The following is a 21,303-nucleotide window of genomic DNA, read 5'->3' on the forward strand; positions in this document are numbered from 1 at the left end:
ATCGTTATTTTGCCGGCTAACTGATAGTCGCAATCGATCTCGATATATAAATTTACACTTTGGTATACAAATACGTAATCTAATCGCGCGTATAGGCGCCGTTCCGATTGTATCCTTCGACGAGCTTTTGCGTCGAAAACTATTGTATTGTTACGCCCGCGTCTAAGTCCGCGTCATTCCATGCACCAGCGAGCCGGTTGAGTTGTCGGCGAGAGGAGGCTGTTTCTCTGATGACGTGCTATTGCCTGTCAACAGTCTCCATGTTAGATTTGGAGACGAGCTGTCGTACCGTTCGGACGTGCTCTGACCCTTTCTGTTAAACGATACGTTGTGTTCGACATTGTAATAAAAAGTGTTCCTTACTTTAAATTGGTATTTCCTTTATTCCTCCGCGGCGATCCGGTGAGTGTGCGCGTACGCGAGTGCGGAAACGCAAGCTATACGCGAGCGAGTACGCGAGCGCGAGTTTGACCGTCCCGGGCGTAACAGTATCATTTTTAGAGAATCATATCCCTGTCTTTATTCTCTCTCTACATTGAAAGTCTGTGTCACAGTAAATATATGTACACAAGGCGTCACAAATGCCTACCCACCTGAACTTGCAAGGACCGATCTGTTTATATGTATTATGTGTATGCATGTATATATATATATATATATATATAAAAGTATGTGCCCCTGCAATTTCAGATGGGTAGGCATTTGTGACGCCTTGTGTACAATACAATCAGGTACAGTAGTAGCATAAGGAGATTGATCGGTTAGTGTTCAGGAACAAATAGACAAATAGACGGACGAGAGGAGAGGTGATTAAGAAACAGGATGTAAAATAGAGAAAAAAATAAAGAAGGAAAGAAAGAGAGAGAACAAAGATCCTTTTCTCATCATTTCACAAGATCGTTCATATTTAGCTTCTTCAACTTATTATATTGTCAAATTTCTAGAATAATTTTGATTAAGACACATTTCAACGCGAGAGAGTTGTATATTCGGTCCATTTGATCAACAGATCTGTGGAAATTGACGAAAAGGAATTAACACCGAGCCGTTAGATGGACGGGATCACTTATTTGTATTCGCGCAGGACACAGGCCGTGATAATTGAGATGAGAAAAACAGACGGGAAACGGCTCGCGATGACAATAAAAACTATATCCCGTATTTCTCTTTCTGACAATTGGCGGATGGCCGGCTACATTTGGTACATTCAATTTTAATAGCCAGCGACGCCATCGTAATGACTATTGGTCCGCTTGCTCGCTGATTTCCTCGTTGTCGGACACCGATGTCGACAGTGTCCTATCGTGATTCGTGCAGGTCTCCGCCTGGTGTTTGCTTTCAGCAATCTCCAACCAATGTTGCTTATTCATACTGACCCCATCGACGAGCGGCACAAGTTTGTCCGACAGATGGGCAAACGCCTGTCCAAGTGAGCATAAATACGGAAAGATAGGTTAGAATTTTGACAACAACAAAAAATATTTCTCGTTACGTTGTACGTACCTCATAGATAGGTAAACAGATCGAGTCGATGAAGCCAACTTGCATCATCGGTAACTGGTCCTCTTTTTCTCGATTCATAATATCCTACAGTATCGGAAATGTGCGTTCATGCGAGAATATCTTTTTATGAATAAGTTACATTTATTTTTTTATATTACTCACAATAGGTGTAATGTTGAGCGTCCGCCTCTCTATGTCGCCTTGTTCGAAAAATTCGCTACTAACGAGCTCGGCTACTCTCTTTTCAATCTCCCATGGTTTCGTAATGGCGGCCAGATCACAGACTGTCATCAACATTCCTCGTAGAAGCTCTCGATGATCACTAAACGCCCAGTTGTAGCCACCATTACGTGCTAAATTAAGGAAAGCGCCACGCTTTCTAAAGTAAACGGCCAAATCGGTAGAAAGTATCGCCTCTTCGAGAACTTTTACTACACGCGAATATTCTTCTGGCGAAAGATTTGACAGAATTTGATTGCCCTGGCTGCTCAAGATCATCAGACACTGATCGAAGTGGTGATGTTCCATCGTCGAGGTCGAATACAGCTGTGCCAGCGGTGACGAGGCTCTAAAAACGAAGAAATATCTCGTATGGACATAGATACTTTGCCATAATGAGATAAAGGGGCATGAATTAATACGAAAATAAATAAAAGCGCTCACTTAATTTGAAAGGAATTGTTCGTTCCACGATGATCGAGATCGTGACACAGGCAGGCAATGATGAGCGCGAGACATTCAATTTCACCAAAGATCTTCCACCATTGCGTAGCCTAGAAACATTTCACAAATTATAATCGATATTATGACCGATATAAAAGAAGAACTCACCGTCAAAATAGCAAACATCATTTGGGCCACGTTAAAAGCGTGTCGCCAATTATGGTACGTAACGTTTCGGTAATTCTTCTTTACGCTCAACAACCAACGACAAAGTACATCGTAATCGATATGAAATCGTTCGACGAAGTCCAAGTCGAGGAACATCCTAAGACACGCAGTGAGAGTTTCGTCGTCTTCCATGTGTATGTCGTCAAATTTGAAATCGTGCAGTTGAAAATGTGCTGACGACGGAACTCTTAAATTCTGTCGAGAAAGACAGAAAATAATAACAATAAATTTTTTTTAAAATTATGATTGAGATTATTATGTTATTATTAAATTATGATTATTGTTGAGCTAAAGCACACCAACCCTCAATCTCTGCGCATCCTCCAACGACGCCGATGCATGGTAACTCAATACTTCTAAAGTGACGCTTTGTTTTGCCATCGCTATCACAGCCTTTTCATACCTGAAGACCCGATAAATCAAGTCGAATGTTCGAGATAGATCCAAGATACACAAGTACACTCACATGTGCGTATTATGAATTCCCATCCCGCAGAAGATCGCGAATGCCTCGACAAAATTTTCATCGTTCTTCGTGAAAGGCAGATCGTCGAATTTATTAATTAGCTGAATAACGCCAATTATCTGACCGCATGAATTCTTGATGGCCATACAAAGAATTGTACGATGCCGAAAGCCGGTACCGTCGTCTACTAATGGATCGAATCTCGGATCTTCGTAAGCGCTCGGTATATTGACAGTCTGCAAAATCTTTATATCGTTTCGGGCGCTAATGTTTTACAGGAAACAATTAATTGACTAATACTTACTTCACCGGTTGTCGCTACGTAACCCGTAATACCGACGTTAATAGGAAATCTACTCTCGAAAGGACTGCAAAGAGAGAAGGATTCGTTAGATCTCTAGGACAAACTTATCGAAGAAAAGTTAGATGTAATTACAAACTTGATTCACCTAGTGCGAGAATCAGAATCCTCGCCAGCGAGATCGTTCGCTTCGAAATCGAAGACGCGCGAGAAACTTCCTTTTGAAGCTTTGTGCACGAGTAACACCTGAAAGCAATCATGACATTGTAATGCGCTACTTTACTCGCGTAATCGCATTCTCTTCACGACGATCGTTTACGTCAATTACCTGAACACGTTGGCATTGAATCAATGATTGCGTGTGCGTAAGAATTCTAAAAACCATGTGCTCTATCGTACTCTGTTCCTCAAAAATCATTCGGGCCAAATCCAGTAGAACCTAATGTTTAATATTAAAACGAATTAGATCCTTCTTCTTATCTTGTTTCGATCGATTCGACGAAATTGACGCTCACCTGATTCCTCTTCACCTCCAATTGACTCTTTTCGTAAAGCTGAGCGTTTCTTAAACCGATACCGCAGAACTGTAAGTAACCGGCGAAAATCTTCTCATCCTGTGCAGTGAATTGTCCCTCGCCACCGAGCTTGTTGATCACCTGTGCTACCCCGATTACATCACCGTTGCAATCCTTAATAGGCATGCACAATAAGGCACGCGTACGGTATCCCGTTAAAGCGTCAATTTCGCGATTGAACCTTGCATCCTGAAACGTTTAAATCATTTTTAACTCGACTTAATGGTTATCGAGATAAAGATAAGAAACTCTACTCGTGCAACAGATAAAGTATACTCATGCACATCTGTTTACATCGAAAGCGATCACGGATTTCGGATATAAACATATCATGATTCATCAAGAATTCCCAATGATTAATTATCAGAACAGGTGCAAAACATTCTCATTAGATGCAAAAGATAGATAAAAAATGTTATTATTCGGGTGAAACGGTATTTCCAAGTCTTACCTTGTAAGCATCCGGTATGTTGACAGGTTCCCCGCTTTCAGCGACGTATCCGACGATTCCGGTGCCCCAGGGAATCTTAATCTCGTCTTTCTTTTCCATCTCCAGTAATGTCGATCTCGAGCAGACATCGAATAACTTCGATACCAGACATCTGCTACGCGAACAGGATTGATCATTGCGCTGCGGGTTGCTTTCGTCGTCGAAGTTGCTTGCTGCGGTCTCGTGATTTGGGGAGGATGGCACATCGGTAATAGTAACGGCAGCGGCAGCGGCGACGGCGGCGGCGGCAGCGGCACCGCTTCTCTCTCCCTGGACGAGGAAGAGCGAACCGCGATCCGCGTGTAAGAGCGTGCTCACATTCTGCAAGATCTTGTGGCACAACGATCTCACGTCCAGCTCGTTGCAAATGTCTTTGACCTGTAGAGACCTTACAGAAGTTAGATACTTCAAGATAGAGGCCAACGGTGTCTCATTGAGGAACCTACCAGCTCGAAAATGAGATCCTTCTCGTCGAGATGCCTGAGCTCGTGTCTCGACCGTCTTTGCGGGCGGTTCGAATTGCCGGAGCCAACCTGCGGCCCGCCCGGCTGACCCGCGTCGCTCGTTGATACGCTCAGGAAGGTCGGCGTGCCGTCAATCGTATTAACAATCGGCTTCAAAAGACCGCCGCGCTCGAACTCGTGCGCCGAGATTTTGCGTACGGGCGTCGTGGCTCCTGAGCCACCGGCACCGCCTCGTCCGGAGGACGAATTGCCGGCCACGACGTGAGTTGGGCTCGAAAGCTCCACGCAACTGCTGGACGACGAGGTCGGCGTCGCATGTGACACCAGCCACATGTCCACGGTCTGCCGTGTCACTTTCCTGTTGAGAGGGAAACCAAAAATAGTATCTAATGATATAGAATGTCCCATTTTAATTGACAATCTCAAATATCTTTTAAATAGTGCATTTTATAGAAAACTGTTTCAGACAAAAGTTTTATGACTTCGAGGAAGCCATAAGAGAGTATCATTGATTTGATCTTTGATAATCGTTTGAAAGTCACATAAAGGTTACCTTCAATTTCTTAAATAAAAATTCCCGTTAATAAAATTTTTTTTATTAAGTATTTTTCGAGTTATAAAGATTGAATATTACAGTATCGCCAGTATTAATATTACCCAAAATGTATCATCCGAATTGTCCTGTCAAATTTACACTTCTCGTTGTGCGTGCGTGCTTGCGGTAAAGTATTTCAAGGAATTTTCTTCTATGAACTGTTGAGAGGTTTCAATGTCGAGTCCAACTATATATAACAATGAACAACTATGGGCAACAATAGTGTATTCGAACACTTAATTAGATGAAGGAATTTTATTTTCAATCTACAATAATTTTAATCTACAATCTGCAACATAATTGTTGTAAACAAGATTGTTTCTAATCCAGCCATTAAAGGCAAGATCGTTTCTGATCTGGTCACCAAAGGTATAAGATCGTTTCTAATCCAGCCGCCTAAGGCAAGACCAAGAAATGACTCAGCCAGTAAAGGCAAGATTTGAGCTATCCAGTAATTAAAAGCAAAATTTGAACTTGTTTTAATCAGATGTTCGAAATTCCCTCATTTGTATGCACAGATCCAGTCGACGCCGAAAATCGTTCAAAACGATCTTACCTTTGGTAGCTGGTTCAGAAACGATCTTGCCTTTGGTGGCTGGATCAGAAACGATCTTGCCTTTGGTGGCTGGATTAGAAACAATCTTGCTTTTAATGATTGAATCAGAAACGACTTTGCTGTTATGTTGCAGATTGTAGATGAAATGAAAATTCCTTCATCTAATTAAGTGTTCGAATACACGTCCATTGTTGTCATATATATAGTTGAACTCGATATTGCAAGCTTTCAACAGTTGATAGAAGAAAATTTCTTGAAATGCTTTGGCGTACATGCGCACAACGAGAAGTATAAATCTAACCAAACAACCTCCGCATGTGATACAGTTTAGATAATACTAGTACTGGCAGTTTTGTAACATTCAATCTTTATAACTCGAAAAGAAATTTTATTATATTATTATATTAATTTTATTTCTTTTCACTTAATGAAAAGAAATTTTATTATAGTGTTTTGAAAAGTTTTCGAGATAAACTACAAGAATGTACAACAGAAAATGAGAATTTCCATTTAAGAAATTGAAGGTAACCTTCATGTAACGATTATCCAAGGTCAAATTAAAGACATCTTCTTACGTCCTCTTCGAAATTATAAAACTTTTATTTGAAACATTTTTCTCTAAAATGCACTATTCAAGAAATATTTGAGGTGAATTAAAATGGGATACCCTGTATATACATACATGTATATATGAGTATGTGTTTTTATCTATTTTTTTATTGCGGTACTTTCCGACGTTCACGCAAAGAGAACTCGGAAAGTATCAAGATAAAAAATTTAAAAAAATATAACAGGGGAAAAAATACATAAATAAAAAAAAAGAAAAAAATATAAATATAACTGATGCAACGGAGACAATTTTGTTACAGCTATTTTTAACATTTTTCAAGAACGATAGTACCATCAATAAAATCACAGGACAATGAACCTAGTGTAAATCTATTTGTCCACCAGCAATTTGAAGAATGTGATTTACCTAAGAAAGTAATCATTAACGAAGTCAGGATGCTCGTCGAGCCAAGCCTCCATACGGGCGTATTCCGGATCGTACGCCGCCGAGGTCGACGTCGAGGAATAATAAGCGCCGCCGCCACCGCTGCCACTGTTTCCATCCTGCACCTGTTGCAGCATACTCTGGCTCGCCACGCCACTTTGGACACCCTGTACTCCTTGTACGCAGGGAGCCGCCGTCTCCGCCGTCATCCTCGGCTCCTCGATGCTCCGCAAGTGCAGGCCTGTATTTTCATTGTGTTCTATTCGTTAATTACGATTATTCAGCAGCCTCATAAACGCAGCGAAATAATTAGCCAAATAATCACATTTCTCAAGAGATTTTGTGATCGTGTAAAACAAACAATCTGTCACTGCAGTCTGACCTATCATATTATTTTCCAAATCGTTCGAGTATCTTCATGATCGCGTGTTATTATACTTATTATCTAATATCTAGCATATTTATCTCATAATAAGTTGGAATTTTCTCGACCGATTTTAACAAATAAATCTTACTTTTACAAAGATTTACATTTTCTTCCTATGCTGTATCTGCATTTGAACGAAAATAACGTGCGAATGCGGTGCAAAATGCGTGGTTGAAGTGTAACGAATCTATATTAATTGTATTAAAAACAATTACTAATACGTAATTATGATTTCATTTTAAACACAATTTTCCCATAAAGCTAATTTTATTCGCTTCTAGAAATTCGGCATTCTAATAGGACTCTGTACGCTCCAAAGAATTTCGTGGCGATTAGACACGGAGATAAGGGGCTAAAGACAGAGATGGGATGAACATTTTCTGGATTCTCTCACGGAATATAATCTTTTCTCAGAAATCTAACTCTTTCCAGAAAATTCCAGACAGTACTTCAAGAATATTAGATAGTATCGTATTTCAAGTTGAATCTGATTGAAATGAAAAAACTGCTACCACAGTTGTGCAACGAAAATTAGAGATATCGGTAGCATATCGCACTCCTATTTTTCATATTCAGAAAGTCTTCAGGCATTGCGAAATATTTGTTCGCGATTATTTTCTTCAAAAATCCTATAAATTCTACGCAGAAAAAAATTAATCTTAAATCAAAATAGATATTCTCAAATACAAATAAGAATATTATAATCTTCTTAGAAGGCTTTAGTCTTGATTTGACTAAATTTGTATTGATGCATTTATTATTTGCACTCAATTCAAGACTAAAAATCTTCTAAGAAGATTATAATTTTTTGCTCACATATAAAAATATCTATATTAATTTAAGACTAATTTCTTTCTGGGTAAAAATTCTAATAAAATTCTAAAAATGAAGATGTCTTGCGAACAAGTCTCACGCGAAAAAATCCTCGCGTGATCTTTGATGATCTATTCTATAGACAAGGGCATTAGATGATCTAGAATCAGGCACTAGTTCTAGACAATTCATTATCTTTAAATTATTGTATTTTTTATCGGATGGCGCATATCACAAGATTCCTTAGCATTTGTGTTAGCTTTATCAATTGTCAATTATTTCTTGTTTGTTAGCAACAAATAGGATATTGTATTGATATCATTAACCAATAATTGTAGTAAAACGTGAGACGTCAATTTAAGTGTATCTTTAAAAACTTAAGAATTGAAAGTTTATTATCTATAAAGATTGCCTTATGGCTTTTACGGAAGGTAGTAAATAGCATTAGATTTTGTAGAAAAAAATCAAAATTATTCACAATCAGTTAAGATTAAATATGTTTCACGAATAGTCTGATCCGCACAAGACCCAAGGATCTAATTATGAATTTTCATTATTTTATTGATTCAATTAAAATTTAAAAAATATAAAATAGTACTGAAATTTTCCATAAAGTATTCTTTATGATTAATTACAGCTATGAAATATGTTCCAACTATTAATCTATCAAATTTATTGGTTGTTTAATATCTTTCTAGATAAAAATATAAATTTCTATCCTTATTGTGGCCCAGAGCTATAGTGTCCTTATTCGTCTATAAATGAATAAATTAGCCTCGATCAGTCTGGACATAAATTGAGAATCATTCCATCTCATCGATATATGAAAGAAGTACGCTCGTTTCTATTCTATATCGTGTTCTAAATCGTATTCATTTGCGATCATTCGTCCTTGTTAGCTTGGATCCATCTCGTAAAATTCGTTCTTCTCTCTATCCCTCATATGCCGTGATCCCTAATTCTCGCGTGGATTTTACCGTCGTATATCGGCCCGTTCCGATTGAGGGGAAGATTGTCCCTGGGATTTTCCAGCTGATCGTCGATTAAATCACTTGATTTATTACCCCTCTTATCACGATTATCCTAAACATTTCTGTTGTTTTCGATGAAAATGTATGCCATAAAGAAATTATTTGTTCTAAAAAGAACGAATCTTATCATTGATAAGAATCTTTTTCGAGATTAGTTTTTCGGGATTTTAAGATTGTTTCTTTTCGATAGAAACGTACGATGTACTTTCGAAATAGATCGCTATCTCGTCATTCTATATAGTATTAAAAAGAATGTTAAGATGAGGTAACCGAAAAATAAACGTTACCGATAAACTCCACGGTTCATCTCGTGCTGATGTATAAAATGACGAAGCCATTTTCGTAAAATATTTTTCGATCGTCTTACCTTGTTACGACGAGGAAAAACGGAGAGGAAATCGAGAGCTCGTTGTAGGAACGGTCAAATGACCAAACGTAAACCCGTGGAAATCCGTGGAAAAACCCGGCACGGATTACTGGGTAAATTTCCTATATAAGCGCGCGCGTTCTTTTCACGGATGAGTTACCGCACATCGCTTCGGTCCTGCTCACATTCGAATCGTCGATTATAAGCTACGGTCTGAATGTATAATACGTACGGATGTCGCTACGATAACCGGCTTACAGCAGAGTAATCACGCGGAATATTAGTTTTTCGATGACAGGCATGGTACCGGGGTGTTCTGCAACTGGATGACGTAACCGAAGAAGCGACGAGTCTAAATGAGATAATAATCGAAACTTTGTTCCGCACTTATATTTCATGTGAAATCATCATTATCTTCCGCCGTGCCAATGCGAATGTCTTTTTATACAGTTTTCGTTTTTCCTAAAGCTTCGTTACTTTCCATACGGGACAGACAGATCAAACACCACAGAAATATTTCATCGTAAGGCTGCAAATACATTACGCAATGCCACTGTGTAGCGTTATTATATTTAGCCTTTAGAGTGAACCGGAAATCGAGCTGTGCTTGATGATACTGTACGATGCGTAGAAAAACAATATGGTACATGTGGGTGGGCCGATGTTCCAGCGTTCCTTTATACTTCCATGCTTCTCCGTCTCTCTCTCTCCCTCCCTCTATGATGCTATTCTGACAAATTCAGACTCCGATTCTTAGGCACGCACTGAATATCGATGGCTTAAGTTACCAAGCGGTCGAATCGATCGACGCAAACGCGGTATGCATCTTAAAATTCGTTATACAGAGTCACTTTTGCGTAGCACACTACCTGCAATTTGCGGATATTTCAGTCGATTTTGAGTCAATTTTATTGTAACAAAGATATCAAGCGACGTCATTCATTTTCTACGCAACTTCTATGTGCCTTTGTAACTTGTACTTCGTATTAATGTCCTGTTAAAGTTTACTTGAAGTTAATTGAATAATTATAATCTTATTACCTATTTGTTTTCCTGAAGCTTACTCTGTTTTTGAAAAGATTTTTAATCAGATAATTATTTGTAACTTATACTTTGATATTTTCGAGAAGGAAATATCAATTCATATTGTCTAAAAAATATGTACTTTGAAGGAAATGAACCGAAGGACAACCTGTATGTCACGTGTACGAGTTTCCTCCGAAGGAAAATATAAACGGGCAAATTATAAACCCAGCCAGAAATAATTAGTCAAATCGACATCGAATCGACGCCAATGAGTCGATAAATGGTTGATATTTTGTCATCAATTTTTGATCTCATTATAATTGTTTTTATATTATTATAATTCAACAATACAAAAATATTTCTACAAAATTTCTTTTGTATTTCGACTAATTCTACATATAATCCAACGCAAAATCGGAAAACAGATATATCTACATATATATATATATATATATATATATATATATTTGCAATTAGTTAATTAACCCTATGCTTAATGGCGGGACGCTCAGCGTTCCACATTTTTCCGCTCAGTTTTTAATTATTTTTCTTGATGTTAATATCAGTTTTTTGTTTTCATAGAGTCCTTAAAACATGAAATAAGTGTTAAAAAAAAGTAGGCAATAAATTTTAAATTAAGCCATACATTTTTATTTGTGTAATTACTATAACTAAATAAGTAGTCAAAATTTAAAAAAACTTTCACTTTCTACTAAACTATTATCAGTATATCAAAATGACAATTTAGGCATTCATTAGGATAGCCTAAGATATTTTTCAGATTTTTCCGCTCGTTTTTTTATTATAAATTAATAAATTTATTATAAATCTTTGAAAAATATGGAAAAATAGATATTTTCTACTGTCAAAATAAATAAATCCAAATAAATAGTTTAAATACCTATCTCTTATAATGGCGTTCTAGGAGTTTTTTGAGTCACTGAATTCTACTCTCAGATCAAAATTTCAAAATTAAATCCAAAATAGCGGAATCGGTAAAATGGATCAAAGACAAAAAAATGAAATTTGAATTTTAAAATTATGATTTCTGATTCGTAATCAATGAACCAAAAAATCCCTGAGTACAGAATTTCAAAAAAATCGGTATAAAATCGGTACAAAAATTCGTGACATAAACGTTAAAATAAGAACAATTATAATGAAGTAAATGACATATCAGACAGTATTCGACATTGATAGTACTCGACATTGATCATTCTTCGACGTATTGACATCGAATCGACGTTAATTCAACTAATCATTTCTGGCTGGAAAGCGATCATATACCAATCAATTGGAAGGAAACAAAACGTATTATCATGAGAGATTCATTCAATTCCCATATTTCCACACACGACAAACGCTCTTTTTGTTGACGTTCTTTGCTAGATGATCGGTTATGTGGACAGTCAGACACACGCGCGCACACACATAACACAATCGTAATAAATATATTTTAGATTTAACGAAATCCTCCCACGAACATTATTGCCTTTGCCGCTTGTTAGTGACGACAGAGGGAAACATGATAATCATTACTATGAAGATAGTGGTAGCCAAACAACTGGAATTGAAGCTTACGCTAAGCTACAGCCGGCTGATAATCGTTCGCGAGTCGTAAAATTCGATTAAATTATCTATGCGGCAAACTCATTTCGATAACGATGTGCTCACGGTCGCCTTCGCGGTATACATATATTCGCTAATGCCAGCTTAAGATCTCAAAAACTACCCAATTTCTATTTGCCGTTTGAGTGTGATCTCCAGTACACTGCCTCTGATCTCTTTCTACAAAAGGTTCGGAGCAATTTTGAAGTATAAACAATCTCCAAATCGTGCACGAATTTGTCGGCACGATTGTTTCGGCGTAAACACACACTTTCCTCGGAGCTTTCTCCTCCGTGATGAATCACACATTTTCCATCGGATTCGCATTGGGCGAGGGTCGGCCGCGAGTACACGTACCATTTTCGATCTTTTCACTTCATTACATAGGACTCGGATCGTTGCCAGGCCATATTCGACTTGTGACAGAAAAGCCGGATGGATTCAGGTAAACGCTGCGTAACAACACTCAGAATATCCACGTTTCTGCGTTTCTCTCGAAATAATCATTTTTCTTTTTTTATTTCTTCTTTCCTTTCGCGGATACGCGGACACTCTCGCGTGACGGACCGTACGTGTGCGAAAGGCGAACGATGTATGTCGCGCGGCGCACCGCGGCTGGCGTTTCGCACGGTTTGTAGCGAGCGGCATGATAGCGCTGGATAGCGTCGGAAAGCCGAGAAACCGACCGACCGGCCTTCACGCGCCTCGCCTCGGCCCGATGGCGCCAAGCTGACCTATCTGCTCGCCACTGATCTCGCCTGTCTCGCTTTTGCTCGGCCAGTCACAACCGCAGCCGCCGATCTCGATCGATCGTGCTTGCATCACGTGCGCTTACGAATTCTTCCATAAGATTACATATTACAAATGTAACTCTTTAATCACGTGATTAATCAAATGGATTTTCAGAGTTTTTTATCACAAAAGGAGAAAGTACATAGTTGCAAAATATGAATATAAACTGACCTCGATCTGTGTGAGGTAAACCGGTCGCGACTAATTCCCGAGACTAGATCGACTTTGTAAAATCAATTTTTTTGAAAAATTTTCAACTGGTATCACCTTGAACCAATTTTCGAGCTTCGGAAACGGTATCTCGTCGCGCTGAGATCTCACAATCAGTGCGATACATCCTGCGGCGGCAAAAAGCGACCTATAGCGGTAACCACGGACATCCCCTACATATTATTTTCTGGAAAGAGCGGAAGACTGCTACGCATCAAGTCACCTTCCGGAAACCGCAAATCCCAAGAATTACCGCGCAGTAAGATCGCGAGACCGAAAACTAGAAACCCTATAAGAAGAGACTTGCCAACTCGTCAGGATCTGATTGGCTGGGGTTCGGGTCGCACAATTGTGCTCCATGAAGTCACACTGTACCTTATTTTGATTGATCGAAGCTCAGTTGTGCAATCCAAACCCCAGCCAATCAGAGTTCACTGAACAATCACGTGACGAGTTGGTGAGTCTCTTCTTATAGGGTCTCTACCGAAAACTGATAGAGGCGCCAAAAGATCCCTTGCCATTCATGTACCAATCGATCGCTTTAATACTTTCTTTTATTTGGAGAGTGAGTGAGCGATTGAGTGGGCAGAAGATTTTATGAAATCGTATTCGGATACTTCTCGATGATGTAAACGACGGCGGACGAACCAGTTTTCCAGAAAGCGGAAGCGACTCGGAACCGCGTGCTCGGACCGTGTAATCGCGATCGAGGCAAGGTCGAAGGACCCGAAAGAAAGGGGGAAGGACGAGTAAAGGCGAAAAAAGGATTTATCGTCTTTCAAGCGGGGCGTCGATCTCTTCGCGTTCTGTGCCGGGATCTCTTCCCTCTCCCCCTCCTCGTCCTCCTCCCCCAGCGCTCGCATTCGCGAATGTATTCGCATCGAGACTCGAGAGAGGCCACTGAAACCTGCTCTCGGACCGGTCGCCGGTTCTCGTTTTCTGACAGCACCAGACTCTCCTTTCCCCTTACCCCTTCAACCGCCAAGTCCGCGGACTTGGCCAGCGCTACCGTCAAGTTCAATGCTACCGTTCTTTTTTCTCTGGGTTCATATGCGAAAAATAAATCGCGGTATCTTGGTCTGTTTTATATCGCTTGTCGTTTTCGATTTGTGTGTCTTTGTCGACACTTCGACGTCTCTTCGGTATTATCGTTAATAGCCATCAGATTGTGATGGTCGCGAACCGTACATGAAGAATATGATTTTGCTGAAGTTATTTAAAAATTTAGCTATAGATACAGATCTGAAAATAATTCTGTTGGATCATCAAAATAATTATATGGGAGAATAAAGCATAATGAGCAATGCTGCAAAAAGTTTTGACATTCTAACAATTAACGCTTTGAACATCCTCTACATAATTATTTTGATATAATTTAACCAAATTACTTTTTCAGATCTGTATCTCTAAGTAAATTTTTAGATACTTGAGCAAAAATGTTGAGCAACCGTTCTATTTATGTAATTAAACTGAGAGAAAAAAATAGTTGTAATTATTATAATTTAGCTAATATTAAATTATTAAATATTTAATATATAGGTGACATTTTTAATTATATGTTTATTTGGTAGACGTATAAATATAATTATTATTACTAACATTATAGCTAATAACCATAAAAATGGACCTTCTAATCATAATTATTTTATCTTGCAATTATAGTCACAAATACCCAACACTTTTCTCTCAGTGTATAGCTACATAAACGGTTAACGATCGTCAGAGCTGTCAACGTTTTTCAATTTCCGAAAATGTATACGTATCACAAGTAATATGAATAAGACATTTTTATTTCACGATTATTGGCAGTCGGACGCAGTTGACGCTCTGGACGTAATAAGATTCAATGATACGTTGCGAAAACACTGACCTTACAAAAAATCGACGTAGGTGCAACTATACGATGGGATTTTCATTTGAAATAGTCAGTCGTTACTCCAGGCGTTTCCGCTTAAACTACGACACACACTTGACATTTCTCTCGAAAGTATCTTCATTTTCATCGAATTGGTTGGTTCTATTTTCAGAATTTTAATGTAATGTTCGATGGGATCACGTTTGCCACACGCGGCGGAATCTCAAATTCTCAAATTTGGGAGATATTTGAGATGTTTGAGAAAGAGCTCTGGCGATGTGATCGAAAAGAGGGGGAGGGGAATGCCAATTTTACAGAGATCGCGCAAATAATCAAAGCTAATGGATAACACGAACCGCGGAAAATCAAAAGAGACATAAAGAAACATAAATAAATGCACGCCAAGAGTAACGGATCGACTAACGAGCCGACATTTCACGCATCCGAGATTCGGGCAGCATGCCCGAGGAGACTGGTGAGCCAGGACCGACGAGGAAGCGTGCCGCACCATTTTTCACCGGCTAAAACTTTTCTTTCGAAGAAGAGGAGGAAGCGCTCTCGCGTCTCTCGTCGGGCTCCACTTTCGGCATGCCATCGAGGAGGTAAACGTTACGTGGTGACGCGAAGCGTGGCGGCTATATTAAAACCAACCATCGCGCGCGTGTGCGTGTGCAGGTCGTAAAGTACGAGACACGACGCACGTATATCCCGACTTTAGTGCCCCAGCACATTACACCTTCCTTCTGCTTTCTCCAGGCTCTTCCGTCACACAACGCGCTCCATCGTGCAATGTAAAGAAGTTATTTCGATTACGCAAACTTATCACGCGGAGAAGGAAATCGAGATCGGGAGATGATACACCGTAGTTGTCCGCGAGCGAGATTCGTCTAGATCGAAGAAGCGAGGAGCGCATTCATAGGGGGCAAGGAGTAACACCGTTCATGGATCGAGGACGAAAATCGCGCGTCATCGCGAGGAACCTGTCGTTTCTCGTAATCTGCCAAGTTACGCAACGAAATAGCGGCAGTTACCTTGGCCAATGCAAATACGCGTCGTCGTATTCGCTTCGACTACTGCAATCGGTATAATGCGCACCCGAGTCTTTCTCACGATCGGGTCAGTTACAGTATAACCAATTCAATAAAAAAAAATAGAGACGTCGTTAGATTCTCTTTTATTTTAATCTGTAAAGATTATTGTCTTGAAATTTACGAAATTGGATTAAGCGTTTTTCAGAATTAATAATTGGAATTTTTAATAAATGTATTTTACTAACAATATAAGGCTTGTCTATGTAAAAACAATCAAATTATAAAATAGACCAAACTAACGAGCACTAATAAGGTGACGCTTAAATATAAAATATAAAATTTATTCAAAGCAAATAAGTGCGGTACATGGTTTGGCTTTACTTAGCCTTTTTCAGCCGTAAAAATCAAATAAATAGCAAAAAAATATATGAGTCGCATAATCGATGTATAATAATAAATTAAAGAGTCGAATAGAAAATGTATATGAAGTAAGAAATAGCGGCGTTAAGAAATAGCAATTTAAGAGTCAATATAAACATAGTGGTCGTCGAAATTTCTCTTTTATTCTGAAGCAGTTTCTTTGTCCACATTATAAAACGTCTCAACAGAGTGGAAATTCCGTCGAAAGTATTGTGAAAATTTGTTAAATGACAAAGTTAATATCGTCAACTATGGATTCAAATGGCTGCAATTAAAATAAAAAATAAATAATGTATATAAAGAAATATAACCACATCTTCGGCTGAGACAACAACAAAATTTTAGATCATGAAACAAATTACCATAAAAGAGTAGTGTCCGAAATAATTCATATAAAATCAAAAGCGGGTAAAAACAAATTAACGGTCTTAATTCCGTGATACCGAAATGTTGGACCCATCATATTTTAATTTATTGTCAAAAATTTCTAAATATGTTAAGTAACGTCTTATTGGTTTTGTATGTTCTGTTATTTATAAACAATTATTGGTGATCGCTGATACCGCGCAGTCTCTTTAGTACTCATTCGTACATTGTACGCTCTACGACAGCGACTAGTGTGAATTTATTCTACTTTGTCCATATACGAAAAACTTGTGGATTTTTTACAATTAACTTAGTAAGTTTTTAATATTTCTTTATATACATTATTTATTTTTTATTTTAATTACGGCCATTTGAATACATAGTTGACAATATTAACTTTATTATTTGACAAATTTTTACAATACTTCCAACGGAATTTCCACTCTGTTGAGACGATTTATAATGGACAAAGAGACTGCTCCAGAATAAAAAAGAAATTTCGACGACCACTATGTTTATATTGACTCTTAAATTGCTATTTCTTAACGCCGCTATTTCTTACTTCATATACATGTTCTATTCGACTCTTGTTTCTTTACACTAATTTATTATTATACATCGATTATGCGACTCATATATTTTTTTGCTATTTATTTGATTTTTGCGGCTTAAGAAGGCTAAGTAAAGCAGAAATATATACCGCGCTTATATGCTTTGTATAAATTTTATATTTTATATTTAAGCGTCACCTTATTAGTGCTCGTTAGTTTGGTCTATTTTATAATTTAAATGTATTTCATCCTAATCAACTTTGACCTCTGTAAAGTTAACACTTCATCATCAGAATTTCAATCAGTAATCTTTTCCGAAAAGTCGGTATGTCTGTTGCAAAAGGCTATTTCTAATTATCTGTGTATTTTTTTCTGACATTTAACAGCTTGACTTCCACGACGAACATACAAAATTCATCTATCTTTTGTTCGGTTTTTTTCTTTTTTGAGCGAAAGTATATGTGACGCAATAACGCGATAAAATTTGGTCATCGATGGCACAGGTTAACCACACTGGTTGCTGTCATTTTGCTTTTGGATAACGAGAGTTGTCAATAACAATTATCTGTCAAACACGTAAATAAACTGTTTCATCGATAAATAAAATGTTCGATACCGAGAACGGGCTAAGTGCGCGAAATGGAAATTCCATTTAAAATTCAAAGATTGTAGCTTTCGTCCGTGATAAGACTTATCATTTACCAGGAATCTTATCGTTGACATTAGCATCGCGTAAAAATATCGACAACAAAACGAACGCGTACGCCCGTTATACGTTCTTTTTTTTCGCGGAACTCCACATTAATTTTATTTTAAATGTGCGCGCGTGAATTTTCCGCCTGTCACGTGCCTCGTTTTTCCTCGATCAGCCAACTTTTATTTTAGGCGCGATGACGATCGACGGCAGCGTATCGCTTTCGAGCCACACACACATGTGCATGTATATATGCGCACATCGTAGCTCGTCAAAGCGCATCTACGTTTACGTTCGAAAAAGATATCGGCGAATCGTCGAACGAGCGATAATGAAAAAAGAAAACAGCTAACGCCACTGCGAGTCTCAACGAGCGTATCAGTGCGTGCAAATGTGTGTGGGAGGTATCGTTTCACAGACATATAATGTCTTTCCTCCGCCCGAAAAATTCGCCCTTTTTTTACCTCAACGAATTTAAACGTTTCTCGAGACACGCATCGCATATGTACGGCGACGCGACGCGACGGTTGACCTGGCGTGTTACTAACGCGGGGCATGAAAAATCCTAGCATAAACATAGCGTTATCCTCATAATTGCTCTGAGTAATAAAAAAAAAGTTTTACATTGATTTTGATAATTTTATAGATAGTATTATTTGGATTCAATAGCAAAAGTTAATTTAAAATATTTGAAAAATTTTATTTTATACATATTACGATTTAAAGTCTTAGAATTTACTGAACTCCATCTTGGGCCTTGGCAATCGCACTATCATATTTTCATCTTAAAAACACCAGATTTAACGATTCTTGCAAATCGTTTGCGCACATTCGCGATTTCTCCAGATAAGTGTATAGTGCTATCACGGAGTTGTCTGTCGTATGCTATCTGTCGCGGCGGAGTTGCAGATTTTTCGTAATGTCCCGTAGTTCAATCCGATCTGCGTACCCCGCCGTCATTACGCTATTACGAGGCCGGGGGCATCTAATGGGGGCCCATGCTGCGGCACGAGGGAATCACGCTGTCGCGTAATGCACACGCATCGTCTCGTCCGTGTTACGCATACAGATGGATGTGAAACGCGCGGCGTTCCATCGGCCTAAACCGTCGGCCGTTTATCACGCGCGCACGTACATAAGCTTCGAGTTGTTCGAGAGCGGCGAGCGGCGCGGCGCGGCAGCGCGACTCTTTCATCGCTATTTTACGCGCACGCATGAGAGAGACAGAGAGAGAAAGAGAAAGAGAAAGAGACGAGGCGGAGGGAAATTATTATTATTAGTAACGACGGACTGCGGAGAGCGCGCGCGCGCTCGCGCGCACATGAAACTTACATTGATCGAATATCTTAAGCATCGCTTTCTTCAGCTGCATAGTCGCGTCAGCGACCGCGGCGCGGACTCGCCCCGACGTAGAAACAATAACGACACACAGTGCACGACCTCTCGTTGCCTCGCGCGGTCTGTCCGACTGCTCCAGTCCATCGTCGATAAGGCGAAACCTTCAAAGAGCCACTGGCCGTCGACCGACAACAGGACGCTGCATCTCTCCGCGCGGCGCGGTCGCGGTCGCTCGGCGGCGGCGAGTCGACATCCTCTCCTTCCTTCTCTCCTTTCGCTTCCTCTAGGTCAGCACGCGCGCGTATATGCGTGTACGTGCATACGTGTATGCGTGCGTGAGTGCGTACGTACCGTGCGTGTATGCGTGCGTATGTGCGTACGTGCGTACGTAAGCACGATGCAACACTCGACTGGTATCGTGCGCGCACTACTACTACCACCGCCGCCGCCGCCGCCGCCACTAACACCAGCAGAGAAGTCGTGGTTCGTCGTCACTTCCGGCGGGCTGGAATTCGCACGATGAATGAACTCGTTCGCACAATAATACGTCTCCCACGTATGACCTTCTGCTCCTCCTCCTCCGGTGGAGGAAGGCGCGAATTCTAGATCCGAATAACACCCACGTGGTTGAAGCGCGAAGCGCAAGGCGGCGAGTCGTATTCGGGATTCCCCCGAGGAATAATTTTCATCGGCTAATTCAAATTCAAGTTTGCGTCACTCCTCCGGAAGTCAAGCGCGCGGCTGCCCGATCTCCCAAGCTTTATCGCGCTCTCGTGCTCTCGGAGTTAACCCTCGCGACTCCCCTCCGCGACGCGGAAAAACCAGGAGGTGACTTCGCGATCCTGGCTGTCTTTTTATTCCTTTTGTAATCACACCGGAGACGCGTGTGGATCGAGGAGAACTTGGCTGCAGTAATCGGCCACAGATCGTGGAAACTTCGTAATCACGCAATCTCACGGTCATCATTCGTTGATTCGACGCGATAGGAGTTCAGCATCCGCGAGATTCGAGATCGTCGGTACACGTACCGATACCTTCTATCGCACATCACATTGAATCGCCGTACTCTCGCCGCGCTCCAAATCTCACACACTGTCTCGTCCGTTCGCACTGAAGAGATCGCATATTTACCATTCCATCGTTTCGTCGGCGTGCAAATGCATGTTTTCTTTTTTTTTTTCCTTCCAAATTATACCTCCGAAAGATGAAATTTCTCTCTCTTCTTGTGTATCGCGCGATGGCGTAAATATCCGCCGTTCCCGGTTGCGAGACGTTCGCGCGACGTCTTTCGAAGACGCGCGTGGCACACCGCACGCGAGTTTAGCTGCGACTATTAAGAGTCGGGTTGAGTAGAATCGACTTGAGTTCAGTCGAGTCGCGGTGCGGTGCGACGCGATGTGACGCTCCAAACGAGAAGAGAAGGGGAAGAGAGAGAGAGAGAGAGAGAGAGAGAGAGAGAGAGAGAAAGAGAGAGAAGGAGGAGGAAAGAGAGGGAGACAAAGTTTCTAACGTCGGTCTGCACGTCTCTATTTTCGGAGCAAATCACATTATCAGGGCACCGTAACCAAAATCAAGGGGACGAGGAGATGATGCCTCTGACTTATCTCAGGGAAATACGAGAACCACGTCGTGTATAACATGACACGAACGAAAATTACACTCGCGATTATTCGTAACTCGCTCACGCGCAAGTGAGCCCTCCCATGTAACCGCGATAGGAAAAAGTTTTGTCGATCACGAGCCAGTCCAGAGAGATAAATATCCCCTTTATCTTCTCGCTTCATTATACATAATACGCTTGCATCGTCACATTCGCGCGATAACTATGCGTATGTACGTATGCGTGTACGAATGCGTGTACTCGTGCACGCGTCGCCAGGTAGAAGGTGGGAAGGAACGCAGAGGATAAAAAAAAAAAAGAAAGAGAGAGAGAGTTGAA

At 40.1% G+C, this 21,303-nt stretch overlaps 1 protein-coding gene across 1 annotated transcript; it reads right to left on the minus strand.

Annotated features, from left to right (window-relative positions):
- Positions 1-876: 876 nt before the first annotated feature.
- On the minus strand, positions 877-20,952 carry LOC105457622 (dual 3',5'-cyclic-AMP and -GMP phosphodiesterase 11-like). The gene is made up of 15 exons (XM_011702415.1): positions 19,359-20,952; positions 6,818-7,076; positions 4,673-5,048; positions 4,188-4,604; positions 3,677-3,925; positions 3,490-3,600; positions 3,310-3,407; positions 3,165-3,228; positions 2,861-3,096; positions 2,698-2,797; positions 2,335-2,589; positions 2,167-2,276; positions 1,666-2,071; positions 1,504-1,587; positions 877-1,421 (listed from the first exon to the last, which is right to left on the minus strand). Exons 1-15 carry the CDS (start codon positions 19,396-19,398, stop codon positions 1,242-1,244), a joined length of 2,985 nt encoding a protein of 994 aa, XP_011700717.1. The 5' UTR covers positions 19,399-20,952; the 3' UTR covers positions 877-1,241.
- Between the last annotated feature and the right edge of the window lie 351 nt (positions 20,953-21,303).

Source organism: Wasmannia auropunctata, unplaced genomic scaffold (assembly GCF_000956235.1).
Source record: "Wasmannia auropunctata unplaced genomic scaffold, wasmannia.A_1.0 LD336103.1, whole genome shotgun sequence".
Taxonomy (NCBI): domain Eukaryota; kingdom Metazoa; phylum Arthropoda; class Insecta; order Hymenoptera; family Formicidae; genus Wasmannia; species Wasmannia auropunctata.

Bases quoted from the DNA above. Each gene is read 5' to 3' on its own strand.
- LOC105457622 (XM_011702415.1), bottom strand. From the start codon at position 19,398: ATGCAGCTGAAGAAAGCGATGCTTAAGATATTCGATCAAT. The intron at 3,097-3,164 runs GTAAGTATTAGT...AAGATTTTGCAG, and splicing joins ACGTAGCGACAACCGGTGAA to ACTGTCAATATACCGAGCGC. The intron at 1,588-1,665 runs GTGAGTAATATA...CCGATACTGTAG, and splicing joins CGCTCAACATTACACCTATT to GATATTATGAATCGAGAAAA.